Source organism: Lepus europaeus, chromosome 2 (assembly GCF_033115175.1).
Source record: "Lepus europaeus isolate LE1 chromosome 2, mLepTim1.pri, whole genome shotgun sequence".
NCBI lineage: Eukaryota > Metazoa > Chordata > Mammalia > Lagomorpha > Leporidae > Lepus > Lepus europaeus.
In genome coordinates, this window is record NC_084828.1 from 20022031 (window position 1) to 20038037 (window position 16007).

A 16007-nucleotide genomic window follows, 5' to 3' on the forward strand; every position below is an offset into this window, starting at 1 on the left:
TTTGTTACCTGGATTTTCGAGGCACTGGTAACTGCTGTGCAGTAGTCTTAGTGAACACAGTGATTTAAATACAACCTGAATCCTCCTGCTATTTGCTTGAGATAGGGCATGATTTCTCAGGCTCAGCACTATTGAGTTTTGGGACTGGATAACTGTTGTGGGGAACTGTCCTGTGCATTGTAGGATGTTTAGCAGCATCCTTGACCTCGACCCCATAGATGCCAGTTGCAAGTTCCAGTTGTCAGGACAACTAAAAATATCCCCTGGGAGGGGATGAGTAGATTCTCAGTGGCTGCAAAATGCTGGGTTTTGGTATTGAGCTCTACAGTGATGTCCACCTTTAAATATACAAACAGCAGACTACCCCACAATACCTGTCTTTTCTGAACATCAGCTATAACACTTAACTCAGTCCTTTGTACATTGTTGGTAGTTAATGACTATATTTTGTTGAATAAGAATAAGTCAACAAAAATAAATATGTGTCAAAACACATTATTTAACGAATATTAGGCAAGATACACAATGCAATCTAGTAGCTTATTTTTAAAAATGTATGTTGACTTGAAATATTGCCTGCTGGGTAGACAGTGAGATGTGGAAGTCAACTGCTTTCTAGTTTTGTTTTCATTCTTCAAACAGCAGTTCACTCTCCTCTGAACACTGTTACAAAAGAGCAAATGGTACTTAGCATCCATATCGCAGTCAGAGACCCTGCTGTCTCGGCTGGAGTGTGCCTGTTCCTTCATGCTAGGGGCTGTGACAAGGGGCTGCTTACCATGCTGAGGAGGACATGCCCAGTCTCTCTTAGAAGAGGACGTGGCACATCAGGCTTTTCCTTGCAACCCCTGATTCATATTTAAAGGCATCATTCTTTGCAAGAACAGAAATGCCATGTAATCCTTTCTTTACAGACAAAGGGAGCACATGAGGATCTTGCCTTGATTTTATCTTTACTTTCTTCAGTATTTTTCCAATGGAAAAAACTCAATATTTCTAATAATTCCTGCATGCTCTAAGAATGGTGTCACTTTAATTCAGATTTCAGAGGAAACTTGTTTTCATAGACTTAAGTGTGATGAGAGATTATTGTCTTGATATTAGATTGAAGGCAAAAGTATTGAAGCTATTTTAATGTTTCCTGAAACAGAACAAAACTTCAGAGTGAAAGAATTATGTGTAGATAATCTGTGAAAATTAAGTTTTTGAGATAAGTGTTTGAACCTTAAGACTCTATGGATTTATGTTCCTTCCCCCAATATATGTATATTTTCATAAGGTAGATCCCATGCAATTTTTGCTAATTCTTCCTCGGATTGTCCTTTTGGAAAATGATTGAGCTTTATGTCTCTAATTTTGACATTTTAATTATTTAGTTTTAAGATTTATTTTATTTATCTGAAAGGCAGAGTGACAGAGTGAGAGACAGAGTAAGAAAGAGATCTTTGATCACTCTGAAATGGCTGCAACAAAGCCAGGAGCCTGGAACTCCCATCTGAGTTTCCCACATGGGTTACCAGGGCCCAGGTACTTGTGCCATCTTCCATGCTTTCCCAGGTGCATTAGCAGGGAGCTTGGTATGGTTTGCCAGCATTTGCAAGTTTGGCTTAACCTATTGCGCCACAATGGGTGGCTCCTAGTTTTGACATTTTAACTGTATTGGAAAGATATGCTTGACCATAGTCCTTCTCAAACATCATTCGAGTCACCCAATTTCCTAAACACAAATTTTTTTAATTTTTCATTTTATTTGAAAGACAGATATAGAGAAATCTTGCATCCACTGTTTCACTCTTCAAATGCCCACAACAGCTATAACTGGGCAGACCAGAGCCAGGATCTCAGAACTTCATCTGGGTCTTCCACGTGGGTGGCAGACATTTAAATAATTTTGATCTATCACGCACTGCCTGCCAGCGTGTCTGTTAGCAGAAAACTGGATCAAAAGCAGAGGTGCTGGAACTGAACCAGGCACGCTGATGTGTCCCATGTGTTCCAAGTGGCTTCTTCAGCTGCACCAGAACTTGGCCCCACACATTGTATTATTTCATCCACAGCATAAATATCTATGGCCGTCCTGGCTGAGTCAGGCTGACAGGAACCCGGAACTCAATCTGGGTCTTCCGTTTAAGTGACAGAGACTCAAGTACTAGAGATGTCACCTGCAGACTCTCAAGCTATGCATCAGCAACAAGCTGGATCAGAAGTGGAGTAGCTGGGATTTGAACCAGTTTACTCCAATATGGGGTATGGGTGTCCCAGGCAGCATGTTAACCGCTGTGCCAAATGCGTGGCGTCCCTAAACACAAAATCTGAGTCTGTAGATCTGGAGGAAGCCTGAGCCCTAGACAATGCTGGAATTATACTTTGAGGATATCCTCTAGTAGTATCCCCTGCTCCCCAAAACAGTGCAGACTTGGGACATGAAGACAAGGAATAAAAAAAAAAAAAAAAACTGAAAAGGAAAACTACCCTTACCTATAGTGCTACTGCTCTTAATTTATTAGCAAGTGTGGAAGAATCTGAGATACCTACCTACTGAACCTGCTTTTTTTTCTTTCTTTTTTTAAAATTCAAATCCCAGGACCAAGGAAATGGAAAACTCTTACACTCTCCCTACATGTATAATTGCTCCCATTGGTGTGGTGCAATGACTCCTACTAGGCTGTGAAAGCTAATTATTATTATTATACTATTTAAGAATTTTGTGAGCCACAAGCATTGGTAGCTTGAAATACAAAAGGTGGGAATATTTCCACCATGGAAATTGGCAAACACTGTAACTCCGAGTATCTTACCTTTTTACCCTTGCCTCTGATTCTCTGAGAAATCATTTCGTCTTACTTTCCAACAAAGGACATGATATCTTACACCAAAGATCTTTGTTAATACTCCCTTGCACTTCAGCTGCACCAGGAAAATTTTTTCGCATAACAAACAGAAAACCTTGATTGAGGAAAAATAGTGAAAGCTCATTCTCTCAACACCTACAGGGAGGACACAGTTTGGTCTCAAGGTCTTAAAAGTGAGCATCCTTCAGGTGGCATTTTGTAAATAATTTTTCATCATGGAGAGATGTGAAATTTGGGTCAGATATGAAGAAATGACAGATTGGATTGCCTTAGAGAATGAACACAATTCAGGAAAAAAGGCTAGCCAACTGCAGATATTTTCCAGAGAATGCTGTGATAAATTAGCACCCCGCCTCTCAAACTGAGTCAGTGGTTTCATTACCAAGCACAGCTGTTGGCATCATTTATTTCAACCCATGTTGGGAGCTTAAGTGAGATTTGTCATAAGACTTCATTGCCTAATTTTACATGATTCCATTTATATAATATGATTACTTGGTAATAAATATTTGATCACGAATTGCCCTGATCAGAGTAATTTTCTAGACATGTTTTTGGGTGCCTACTTACTAATATGTACAAACACATAACACTGGCACTTCTCTATTAAAAGTACATGGTTGTAGCATTGGGGAAAACGTACTATTAAAAATTAACCAGTTCTCCAACATGGCTGCCCCTTCAAAATTTTCATCTAAAAAATTAAACACAAATCTGTTTAATCTTAAATAGAATGCAACATAGTTTGTCACCCTATAGCAGTATTTACAATGGCAGAAGTAAATTAATCAAGGTAAAAAAATGAAGTTGTTTTTAAACTGTATTGAGGTCAGCCTTCTTCATTATTAATGGATTGAATGATTAGACAGATAAATCAAAATTTATTTGCAATATAGAAGTTTGCTTACTGGATTTCAATACTGGTGTCCTTTTCATGTTTTTACTGTTAATTAAGCGAGTGATTGATTACAAAGGCAAACTACGTTTTCTTACATTAACCCTTTGTATTCTATAATTGGAAAAAAAGTGTGAGAGAATTTTAAACTAGAGGAAAAGAGATCTATATGTGAAGTTTAACTGAGTATATGTTCTTGCAGAATTCGGAAGAAATTATACAACATAATGTTTTTTGTATTCCTTTTTTAGTTTTTTTTTTTAAGGTATACCAATTTTATCTATTTCATAAAAACAGATTTAGGAACACAGTGATACCTACCCTCTCTCCTGCCGATGCTCCTACCCTTCTCCCTCCTTCCTCTCCCATTTCCATTCTTAATTTTTACAAAGGTCTATTTCCAGTTTACTTTATACTCATAATATTAACCCTACACTAAGAATTCAACAAATAGTATGAAGAAAAAAAACACTGTTCCTCCACAACAGTGGAGGGCTGTAAAATCATCGGATCTCAAAACATCAATTTCACTCCTATACATTACTTTAAGTACTCTATTACCATGGATTAGGGAAAACATATGGTGTTTGTGTTTTTGGACCTGGCTTGCTTTTTTTTTTATTCTTTTACAACTTCAGAATATATATTTCCTAGCTTTCTTTAGATAACTCTGCACTTTGATCAGAAACAGAGTGGACAAAGTGGCTTTCTCGTCACAATTCAGAAATAACACAGGCATATTACAGCCTTGTTCGTCCAGGTTCACTTATATCTACTCCTCCATACAAAACGTATTTGGCATTAGATTATCTCACACTCTTCTGCTCATTTCTGACCACATCATCTTAACTATCCCTGCATGTAATACATGTTGGATCGATTACTGTTCTTTACAAAGCTGATGTGGACTCTACTAAGGTTGTGAAGCTCTTTGGGGGCCATTTGAGGTCAGGTAAACCAACATAGCACCCCCAAATGAAGGTTTTCTCACGTTTTTCTTTCCTTCTTCAGATTGATGGAGGCAAGATTCTGATAGCTGAAAATCCCCAGCAAGAGCTATGGGTTTATTATGTAGTTTATTGTACTTATGTACTTGAAATATAAATGGACATTAGGGTTAGGGTTAGGGTCAGAAAAGTATACAAATAAAAATTGTCTCAAATTAAAGTTAATGTAGTTGAGTATAAGCCACATTGGCAGATATTGTATATTTTAAGATATAGTCAGTGGACAGACTCTCCAAAAAGTGAAAAATATTCAAAATATGTGTAATTTATTTTATACTTCAATCAAGGCAGTGTTAGTTAGGAAAATATTTGGATGTTTGTGTGAGTGTAAACTTTTGCATCATAACCAAAATAGTCCTTTTTTAAAAAAAGTATCTTTTTTTCTGTGCATTTCATGAATACAACTTTAAGAACATAGTGATAGTGATTTCTTCCTACCATATATACCCTCAAGCCCCCCAATCTCAAGCTTCTTCCTCCTCCCTCTCCTATTCCCATTCTTAATTTTTTACTAAGACCTATTTTCAATTAACTTTATACACAAAAGACTAACTCTATGCTAAATTTTCAACATATAGTATGAAAAAAATAGCTGTTCCTCAACAGTTTTTTTTTTTTTTTAATATTTCTCTTTTGATTTCTTCTATGACTCACTGTTCATTCAGGAGCATGCTGTTTGGTCTGCATATTCTAGAGACTCTTGAGTTGTTGATCTCCAGTTTCAGTCCATTGTGGTTAGAGAAGATGCATGGTGTGATTTCGATTCCTTCAAATTTGCTGAGACTTGCTTTATGGCCTGGCTTGTGATCTATCCTAGAGAAAGTTCCATGTAGTGGTAAGAAGAATGTGTATTCTGCCACTGTAGGATGAAAAGTTCTGTAGATATCCATTAGGTCCATTTGGTCTGTGGTATCAATTAACTCTATTTCCTTGCTGATTTTCTGTTTGGCTGATCTGTCCATTACTGAAAGTGGAGTATTGAAGTCCTCCATTACTATTATATGGATGTCTATGTCTCGGATTAAATCCATCAACATTACTTTTAAATAGCCTAGTGCCCTGTAATTAGGTATGTATACATTTATTATAGTCATATCTTCTTGCTGATTTGATCCCTTAATCATTACACAGTGCCCTTCTTTGTCTCTTTTGACAGTTTTTGTGTTAAAGTCTATTTTGTCTGATAATAGGATGGCTACACCAGCTCTTTTTTGGTTTCTGTTAGCATGGAATATATTTTTCCAATCTTCCACTTTCGGTCTGCATTTTTGTTGGTGAGATGTGTTTCTTGTAGGCAGCAAATAGATGAGTTTTTGTGTCTTTTGTTTTTTCCACTCAGCCAGTCTGACCTTTTAATTGGAGAGTTGAGGTTATTTACATTCAAGGTGACTATTGATAAGTAACAACTTGGCCCTGCCATTTTTCTGTAAGTATCCTTATTGTTTACTTTGGATTTCCTTTGTATCTTTCCTGGGAGATTTTCTGCATTCACCATCTTTCATAGTGATGACCATGTTTCTGTTTTCTGTGTGTAGTACATCCTTAAGCATCTTTTGTAAGGCTGGATAAGTGGTGACAAATTCAATTTCTGTTCGTTATGGAAAGTCTTTATTTCACCATTCATAAATGAGAGTTTTGCAGGGTACAGTATTTGAGGTTGACAGTTTTTTTCTCTTAAGACATAAATAATATCTCACCGTTTTCTTCTAGCCTATTGGGTTTCTAATGAGAATTCAGCTGTGAGTCTAATTGGAGATCCTCTGAAAGAAATCTGGTGTTTCTCTGATGCACGTTTTAGAATCTTTTCTTTGTTTTACTGTGGAGAGTTTTACTACAGTGTGTTGTGGATAAGATCTTTTCTGGTTTTGTCTGTTAGGAGTTCTGTGTGCTTCCTGTACTTGAACATCCCTTTCTTTCTCCAAATTAATAAAGTTTTTGTAATTATTTCACTAAAAATGCCTTCTAATCCATTCTCTTTCCATGCCTTCCTGAACTCCTGAGACCTGTATGTTGTTTCATTTCATAGTATCCCATAGATCTCCAACACTGTTTTCTAATTTCTTTTTCTTTTCCTTTTGGTATAATTGTAAAATTTCCAGATATTTATCTTCTAACTTGGATATTCTATCTTGTACCTCATTTAGTCTGTTGTTAAGGCTTTCCATTGCATTTTTCATTTGTTCTATCAAATTCTTCACTTCCAATATCATTTTGATCTCTCTTTGGAATCTGTTTCATGAGAAAAATTTTCGTTTATGTCGTGTACAGATTTCTTTAATTCATGGATTTGCTTCTGATTACTTCTAAGTATCCATACAATCAATTTTTTGAATTCCATTTCTGGCATTTCTTCAGTCTCTTCATCTTCACAATCTAGTATTGAAGTATTGTGTTCCACATTCATGGGCGTCATGTTGTCTTCCTTATTTTTATTTCTTGAATTGCTGTGTTTATTTTTAGTCATTTGTGGAGATACTTGTTGGTTTATTTTTTTTCCTTGTGAAATCTTTTATCTTTGGACTATGCCCCTATGACTTAGTAGAGTGTCTGCTCTTTCAATGAATACCCGAAGGCATGTGCTTGGTGTGGCCAGGGAGCTCTGTTTGGTGCTCCAGGGTGAGAAGAGAGTCCAATATGACTCCTGATTTGGGCGTGGTAAATCTCTCTCTCTCTCTTTTTTTTTTAATCAAGGGACAGGTTTGTTCAGCACTGTTGGCGTAGTTTCATGCTCAACCTCCTCTCCTCCAAGGAGATCAGTGCCTGGGCGCTAGTCCCAGTGGCACAGTATTCATCCGTACTGCCACAAGAACCATACAAAGGAAGCATGCAGTCCTTGATGTGAGCCCAGGTCCCACAGCAATGACCCTCACCAGAGAATCCAGGAACCCGAGCATGTGGAGCTGCCCACAGTGACTGCCCAAAGACCCAGCCACACTCTGTGTCCTTACACATAGCCACAGTATTTTCACAGTCCCAGCACACAAGACTCCCAAAGTCACAATCACAAGCACCCAGCCCCTGTTAATTCTGCCAGACTCATGTGTGTCCTCTCAGCTAGATGCTAGGTGCGCAGGCACAAGCGGCACTGCTATTACATATGTCCAAAATGGTGCCCACCCGCTCTTGGCTAATTACAGGACACCAGTGCCAGGTGATTGGGGAAAGAGAAGGGTGCTCCCTTTTTTTCCCCCTCTAGATTGGCAGGCATACTGACCCCCACAGGGCTCCAAGCCAGACTCATGCCAGGCTCTTCCCACTGCTTTATCGCTAGTGTCTTGGGCTGCTGCAGTCTAGTCTCTGCTCCCCAAAGCTGGTACTGAGGCTCTCCGCTGCTACGGTCCTGAGTTGTTGGCGTCCACATGGATCCACAGTGTCCCTCTAATTTGCATGGAGTTTCCTCTGCTGTTTTCTAACTCTTCCCTGAATCTGCCACTCTCTTTACTGTTTTTTTTTTTTTTTTATCTATCTTCACCTGGACTAGACAGCAAGCTCCCTCCCTATTCCTCCATCTTTGTGCATCTCCCCAAACAGCCCTTTTATATCAGAGTTGGTGAAGTTATTTTAAAAGAGAAGTTTTATGACAGAGACTTGTTTTGATGAGTAGACATCTTTTATCATTTAAAATTCATCTGATGATTTTGAACAGCCCTTGCCTTGACTTAAGGAACAATGTTTTTCCTGTTTGTTTTTGTTCTTTTTTGCTTTTGTCTTCATACTATTTGGTGAACTCTCTGCTAAGTATAGGGTTAATCTTAGGAGTATAAAATTAACCTGAAATTGATCTCTGTAAAAATTAAGAATGGGAGAAGAAGAGGGAGAAGGGAGAAAGGTGGGAGTATGGGTGGTGGTGGGGGAATTGTGGGAGTATTGTGGGAGGAATCACCATGTTCCCAAATTTATATATATTAAATGCATGAGGTTGTATTCCTTAAACAAAATTGAAAAACATCATCTGAGAGCACTTAAGTTCTTTGACCTCTAGCCCGAATGTTTCATTACTACCGAGCACCACACTGATGAAACCAGAGGAGATGCTCAGTTTGTGTCAGGGTAACTCTGCAGTCCTGGGAATTCATTCCATTCCTCCGGAAAGGCTTGGGACATGCTGCCTGACCAGCTGAGCCCCGGTGACACATGGGAGGATTAATGCGTACGACAAGTTAACATGTGTGCATTGAACAGCAAGCCAGTGCCTTTTCATGCTAAATGTGGTTCCCCACATCTCCTCTGATTAGAGGTGTGCTCTGAACAAGCCGAGACGGGGCCATGCCGAGCAATGATCTCCCGCTGGTACTTTGATGTCACTGAAGGGAAGTGCGCCCCGTTCTTTTACGGCGGATGTGGCGGCAACAGGAACAACTTTGACACGGAAGAGTACTGCATGGCCGTGTGTGGCAGCGTCAGTAAGTGGACCCTTCCTCCAGCCTGGCCACCTTTCGTCTCTCTTGCCACTGACTCTGCTCTTTGTAACAGATTGGTTTTCCTGGTTCTTGGGAATGGGCCTGTTGCTACCACTAACCACGTTTCTGTCCACTTCTCTAATTGCCCGGAGTCTGCAGTATGTCGGATCATGAGCATACCTCCCCGTCTATCTCTAATAAAGCATGGCCTTGAATGTGTTCTTTTCCTAGCTGTGGTAGATCCATCTTGCGATCTGTAGGGGACTTTGGAATGCTTCTCTTTCAAACAAACCTAGAGTGGCTGTTTTGTCTTCTGCAGCCATTTCTGCAAATGCATACTTACGTGTTTGTCTGTGTCCTGTGTGTGTCATGTTTATGCATGTGCACTTGGTGTGCAAATATGGCCTCTCCTACTGGAAGCCTGGCTGATGACGCTTTGGTTGTGTTCATGAGGTGTGATGCTGTGATTTTATAGCTCGAGTCTGTTATTGTGGGGGAGAAGAAATGTGATTGAATTGAGCTCCTGCAGCTTAAATGCCAGAAGGTAGAGATGCCTGTGCCCCCTGCACTCCCCACACAGACACGTGCAATGTCAAGTTTTTGTTTCTTCTCTTGGAAATAGAAAACTGTTAATTTAACAGTAGAAACTTTAAATGACATAATGCACAGGGAATATCATTTTCAAAGCCTTCCTCTTGAACATTAAAGCTATCACATAACATTGGGGGATAAATATGCATATGTGAAGTCATAATGAGTTTAATGCAAGATGAAATTTTTCCCCATGGAGGTAATTCTCAGAAGGCAATGCACCAGACATAAGACTTCTGGTTTTTTGGTTTTTTTTTTAACCACTTTCTGAGGTAAATTCCCAATCTTGTTTATTTTTACTCATGGGTAAGAAGTTTGAACTACTCAAGGAGCAATCACTCAACTTGTTAAAGTACAGATTAAACTCAGTCATGGTGTGTCTCGTGTTGGAAAGACTTCCCGTCTCCTGCAGGAGAATTCCTGGGCATTATATAAAGTGTTTTCCAGCAGGATGCATAGTATTAAGCAAAACAACAGAAGACCTGCTCCATTAAGACTTTGCCTTGTGAAGGAGCTCACTCTCCAGTGGAGCCTGATGGAAAGTTCCTGTTGCTCTCCTGCCCTCCCCTGTGTGGGTGATGACTCCTCTCCAGTCCTGTGTGAGAACAGGTGTAGGAGCTGGTAACCCAAAGCATTCTTTTCTGGCTCAGATTAGATGATTGCAGCTTCTAGCTCAAATAACTCCCTTCTTCAGTTTCATACAAAGAAGTTAATTAGGTCAGGTAATATGGAACACAAGGAGGCACTGTGTTGCCCTCAGCCTTTGGAACAAGAGGCTTTTGTTACACTGACTCTAACAGCTTTAGCGGCTGGGTGACATTTCCTGGAAGATTTCCAACTGTTTTCTTCCTCTCCCTGAGATGGATTTATTTAGGTAATACGGGTTGTGTGAGTTTTTCTTTTTTTTGTAAGTTATTAGCAATGATGGATTTGCTTCAAATGTCAGAAATCATTTGCCCCCTCACCCTACCACCACCCTCCCACAGTACCTTTCCCGTTGGATGAGTTTTAGTTGGAAGGAGCAGTGAGCACCACAGGTGATAATGGGAATGTCCTGGATGGTACACACTCTACTGAGAGGTTCCCTCAAGAGCACACACTTTGTTGAGAGATTTGCCAAAAATAGATCTCCCAACGTATGTATTCGGTAAGCTGACTAGCAGTGCGTTTTGAAGTGGGTAGAGATTGCAGGATAATGTATCAAGAAGGCTGAAGTTAATTAAACAGATGGACAAATCTAAGTGGAGAGTAACACTAACACAAACAGCCACATCTGAGAGCCAGAGGCTGCCCAGTGAATGGGTGAGATGAATGGACACACTGTAAGAAATGAATCAAAGGGAATTGGTGATACTGGATGCTAGAGAGAGAAAACAGAAGCAAGTAATCCACTAACAGATTACTTGGATGGACTGTCGAGACAGTGAACTCAGCTTTGTAAGATATGAACGTCTCATAAAAATAGATCTTATGTTTATGTGTTCCCTTTGGTTCCATGGATGGGGCCAAACCTCTGGATATTTGTTTAATCTTTTGTTTAACAATGATTTTTTTCATTTGTTTGTTTGGTTTCTGGTCATTGGAGTCATGTGAGTGAGCTCCGGCCATCATGCTCATGTTTCTGTTTTGTTTTTAGTTATATTCTCTTATTTTCTCCATAGTGTCCCAAAGTTTACTCAAGACTACCCAGGAACCTCTTCCCCAAGATCCTGTTAAACGTATGTTGTTGATCACTTGAGGGGTGGGAGGGGTATATTGCATGACTGGGTTACAGCTCCAACATCATCACCTTCTTTGCATGGTTTGGTATTTCTGGAACACCTGTCTTCTAATGAAATGTGCATTTCTAATGCCTTGCTTGTAATTCTATCTAATTTTGCCAGACAACTTTGAAATGTCTGGCTAAGAACATTGACTAAGCTCTTCCGATTTCTGATCAATTTTCTATTTATTTAATGTGGCTCTCTTAAATATTGTATATACAGCATTATTATTGTGCCTTGTTTCACATCACTATTTTATATGCTGTAAGGTGCCAAGAGGCCATGATTCTAACAAGAGACCATATATGTTAGTAACTTGTTTCCTCCCCAAATATTTAAGATGCACACATTACCGTACATAGACTAATTCAAGTGAATGCATTCCAATTATGTGTTACAATTCATCTGTAAGCTTAGGGAGTGAAAGGTTTCTCAAATTTGAGAACTACCTCTGCCTCCTCTCCCAGAATACAGAACAGGGGCAGTGATGCCCTTCTGATTTTATCATTATGAACTTGAGACACAGCTTCCTATAAAGACACGTTGTATCAGCCAGCCACTGCAGGCCTTACAGTGTCTTCCGTTTCATAATTATTTCAGTTGTCATAGCACTTCAGCTTGGTTTAAAAATGTGATCTCAAACACACATATACTCATTTCTTAATTTAGGTTATATCTAGAAGTAGATTCATCCAGATTTAGGTGAGGCGTATTACATACTGTTGATGCATACGATTGCTAGAAGAGACACACAATCTCAGTTGTAACATTTTATAATTAAAATTGGCATTTACCTACATTTTTCTGATTTTAAAAAAACTTAGTCTTAAATTGAGGAAACCAATTGTTTTTTATTCTTTCTTTTTCTTTTTTTCTTTTTTTGACAGGCAGAGTGGACAGAGAGAGAGAGAGAGAAAGGTCTTCCTTTTCTGTTGGTTCACCCTCCAATGGCCGCTGCGGCCGGCGCGCTGCGACTGGCGCACCGCGCTGATCCAAAGCCAGGAGCCAGGTGCTTCTCCTTGTCTCTCTTGCTGGTGCAAGACCCAAGCACTTGGGCCATCCTCCACTGTCTTCCCGGGCCACAGCAGAGAGCTGGCCTGGAAGAGAGGCAACCGGGACAGAATCCGGTGCCCCAACTGGGACTAGAACCCAGTGTGCTAGCGCCACAAGGCGGAGGATTAGCCTAGTGAGCTGCGGTGCCGGCCTTTATTCTTTATTTTTTAAAGATTTATTTATTTAAAAGGCAGTGTTAGAGAGGCAGAGAAGGAGAGACAGAGGTCTTCCATCTGTTGGTTCACTACCCAAACAGCTGCAATAACCAGGACTTAGCCAGGCCAAAGCCAGGAGCCAGGAGCTTTATCCAGGTCTCCTACATGGGTACAGGGACCCTAGCATCTGAGCCATCCTCCACTGCTTTCCCAGGCACATTAGCAGGGAGCTGGATTCAAAGTGGAGTAACCAGGACTCACACCAGTACGCAAATGGAATGCTGCTGCTACAGGCTGCAGCTTTAACTCACAATGCCAACCCCAACCAATTATTTTTTAAAAGATAAATTATAGGTGGAGAATTACATACTTTACAAGACTTCATCCTAAGCCATGAAGTTTTTTAATGGCCTCCATGAGAAATTCATTTTAATTCAAATTATGTATAATTTTTCAAGGATGTGGTTTGTACTCTTTCACCACAATAAACGTATTTCCTGCTATTGTGAGAAAGTACTTTGCTCTAAGAACATTGAGAGTCCTGCATGTGAGTAACATAGGACTAGAAAAAGCTCTGGATTCTAAGAATTGGTGATACACTGATTTTCATGGTGTATTGCAATATGCCAACTATTTTTAAAATTATTTATTTTTGGAATACTTTGTGGACATGCTCCTCATTTCCTTTGTACAATGAGAAAGTAAGGCTTAAAGAGCTTCCTGACTTCCCAAGCCCCCAACCATGGCAGGACTAAGCTTGAAACCTAACTGGCATCTTGGCTGTACTCCACACCAAATGGCTAAGCATTTGGTTCTGACATTGTTTTCGAGGTTAGGAAAATTACATTTTGAGGTTCAGAAGCACATTTTAAGACTACAGAAAATGATAGAAAGAGGATGAAGAATGTTACAAACATACTTTCCTAAATGTCACGGCTATAGATAGCATGCACCAATAAGCTTTTCCTCCGTTTGGCAAAACAAGGATTAGTTTTCCCTTAAGTTTCATTTTAGGACATTTTGGCATATAAAAATGTAGTTTTCCATTTTTATTAATCATTGGATCATTTATTTTCATGAGGTACTATATACATGACTGCATCTGTACCATCTACCCTCCCAAACAAATAAAAGCTTCTTAGAGTTTTCTCTTTGCTAATCTTCATCTACTTGCAGGGAGTTTAGGATCCTAACACCTTTCCATTCTTAGAGGATGAAGTGATTTTGGCAGCTATATATATTTTTTCTACCTACAGAGACTGTTCAATCACAACAAGTGTAGGGTTCTGCAGTGCTAGTATAAACAGACGGGAGAAAACATGTAATTTCTAGTTATTTATAGCATCTGCAGCTCTGCTCTCTTATTTATAGCAAAGCTGCCCATTTCAACTGAAAAAATTCTCCTGGTCATCTGGAGGTCAAATGCAGATAGACTGGAATCAGAGAAACTTGAAGGTAAACGAGCGTATTTGATGGGGCAGCTCAGGAGAGCTTCCACATTGCTCTGTTACCAACTTAGATTAATGAGATGCTATCTTTTTGCACTAAGGTGATTGGTTTTATAGGTTCTTAGTCTGGGTTGATTTTAGTCAGATAACATACGTAAGATGAAATGGAGTAAGTTCCTCAGTTGAGCCGACACAAGATTGCATGTATGAAGAAAATGTGTGGTGCTCTGAATTGTGAATGGAATAATTGTCCTGTCCAGACTTATAATCAACAATTTCTAGATTTTAAATTTTTGTCTTAGAAAGCAATTTCAGTTTCAAGGATACAGATTTATTTGTTCTTTTGTTGTTATCCTAAATAAGAATTAAACCAAAACACGAGGGATAAAAACGTGAGACTTAGAGCATTCATTTCACTGTAAACTCAGAGATTTGAATCCTTTAAAAAAATCCTTTCCCATTTTGTGAGACTTGAGTTGTTTCTGACTTTAATTTTGCATCTGCCCATTTACGTTTAGGACAATTCCAGGGTTTGTCATTAAGTCTGCATAGGGCAGTGTTCATAAATGACAAAATTTATAATACTTTGTGATTGGTTTATCTTTCAAATATAGGGAGTGTTTTTCTTTGTGTTACTCTCCCATCAGATTACATCATAAAAGGCAACCAGATCAACTCATAATAGCATTTATTATCACAATAAGCATCACCTAGATTTTAAGTCTATGGATTGCACTATGGGATCTGGCTAGAGACTGACTCAACTCTGCCTCCTACAATTGCAGCAGCATGTGGTACAAACATCTAGAGTCCAGGCATGGGGAGTGTCTGGCCTGTGGGCTGTATTAGGCCCCCAAAATCATTTGGTCTGGCCCTGCCAGGGCAATTGCTGGCAGGACTCGAAATGCAATAAATCTACTGCAGGCTGACTTTTCAGTTGATAACCTGTATGGCCCGTGAATGATGTTATAAATATCCAAATAAAAAAGTTTCCCACCCCTGATCTAGACCAAGGTTTCTCAGCCTTGGCACTAATGACATTTTGCTCCAAATAATTCTGTGCTTCCCTCTGCATGTATGATGTGCAGCAGCATCCTTGACCTCTACCCTCTCCATGCCATTAACACAACTCCAGCTGTGATACCTAAAAGTGTCTCCTGACTTTGCTGAGTGTGCCTTGTGGGACAGAAATCACCCTTAGCTCAGAGCCAGTGTTCTGGAGTAGTGTGACTCAGCTTTAAGGAGGCTACTCTAAACAAATGTACTTTCCACTCCTTTGAGAGATGTTGAAGCTTTACAATGTCAATAGCCTTCAGTTCCCATAGATATTTGTGAAATTGACTTTGTTAGACCCCTGTCCTAGCTGCCTGCCAGTGTTTGTGAGACAAGATAGACGATGCTATTTGCTGTTTTGACTGCAGTGTTAGAGGTCCCTTCGTTTTTCTACTCTAATGTTAAGCTACTATGGAAGTAGAGAGGAAACCAGTGAACCCCTGTGTTTGATGCACATGGTTTGCCCACGCTATACCCATTCCTCTCTGTGTTTCATTGGGTTTTCTGGAGTTCCAGCTGCACACGTGTGCATCTGTAGAGATGTGCTGGAGCTGTCAACATGGGTTACCTGTGCCTTTGGATTGTGTTTTTGGCGAAGGTGTAGATATGACCCTCTGCGGGGTTGAGGGAGGAAAGGGCCTTGGTTTCTAGGAACATCAGAATTACCCAGATATCATAAGATTGACTAGTATCCAAGTACACTTCCAGAAAACAGAGAAAGAATTGGAACTTATCAAGTCAAGCCCAATCGCCATTGCCACCTCCTGTTTGATACCTCGGAAGCTCATTA

General features: G+C 39.7%; 1 protein-coding gene across 6 annotated transcripts in view; it reads left to right on the top strand.

Moving 5' to 3' along the window:
• The window catches only part of APP (amyloid beta precursor protein), a 274727-nt gene that overhangs the window by 159441 nt on the left and 99279 nt on the right, over positions 1 to 16007 (top strand). For 2 of the 6 annotated variants that reach the window (XM_062206401.1, XM_062206411.1), the window contains exons 7-8: positions 8990 to 9157; positions 11407 to 11463. The exons of 2 other annotated variants lie outside the window; for them this stretch is intronic. In XM_062206401.1, coding sequence (XP_062062385.1) covers positions 8990 to 9157; positions 11407 to 11463 — 225 coding nt within the window. The remainder of the gene's footprint in view (positions 1 to 8989; positions 9158 to 11406; positions 11464 to 16007) is intronic. 2 more of the 6 variants (XM_062206419.1, XM_062206429.1) reach the window with 1 other exon arrangement.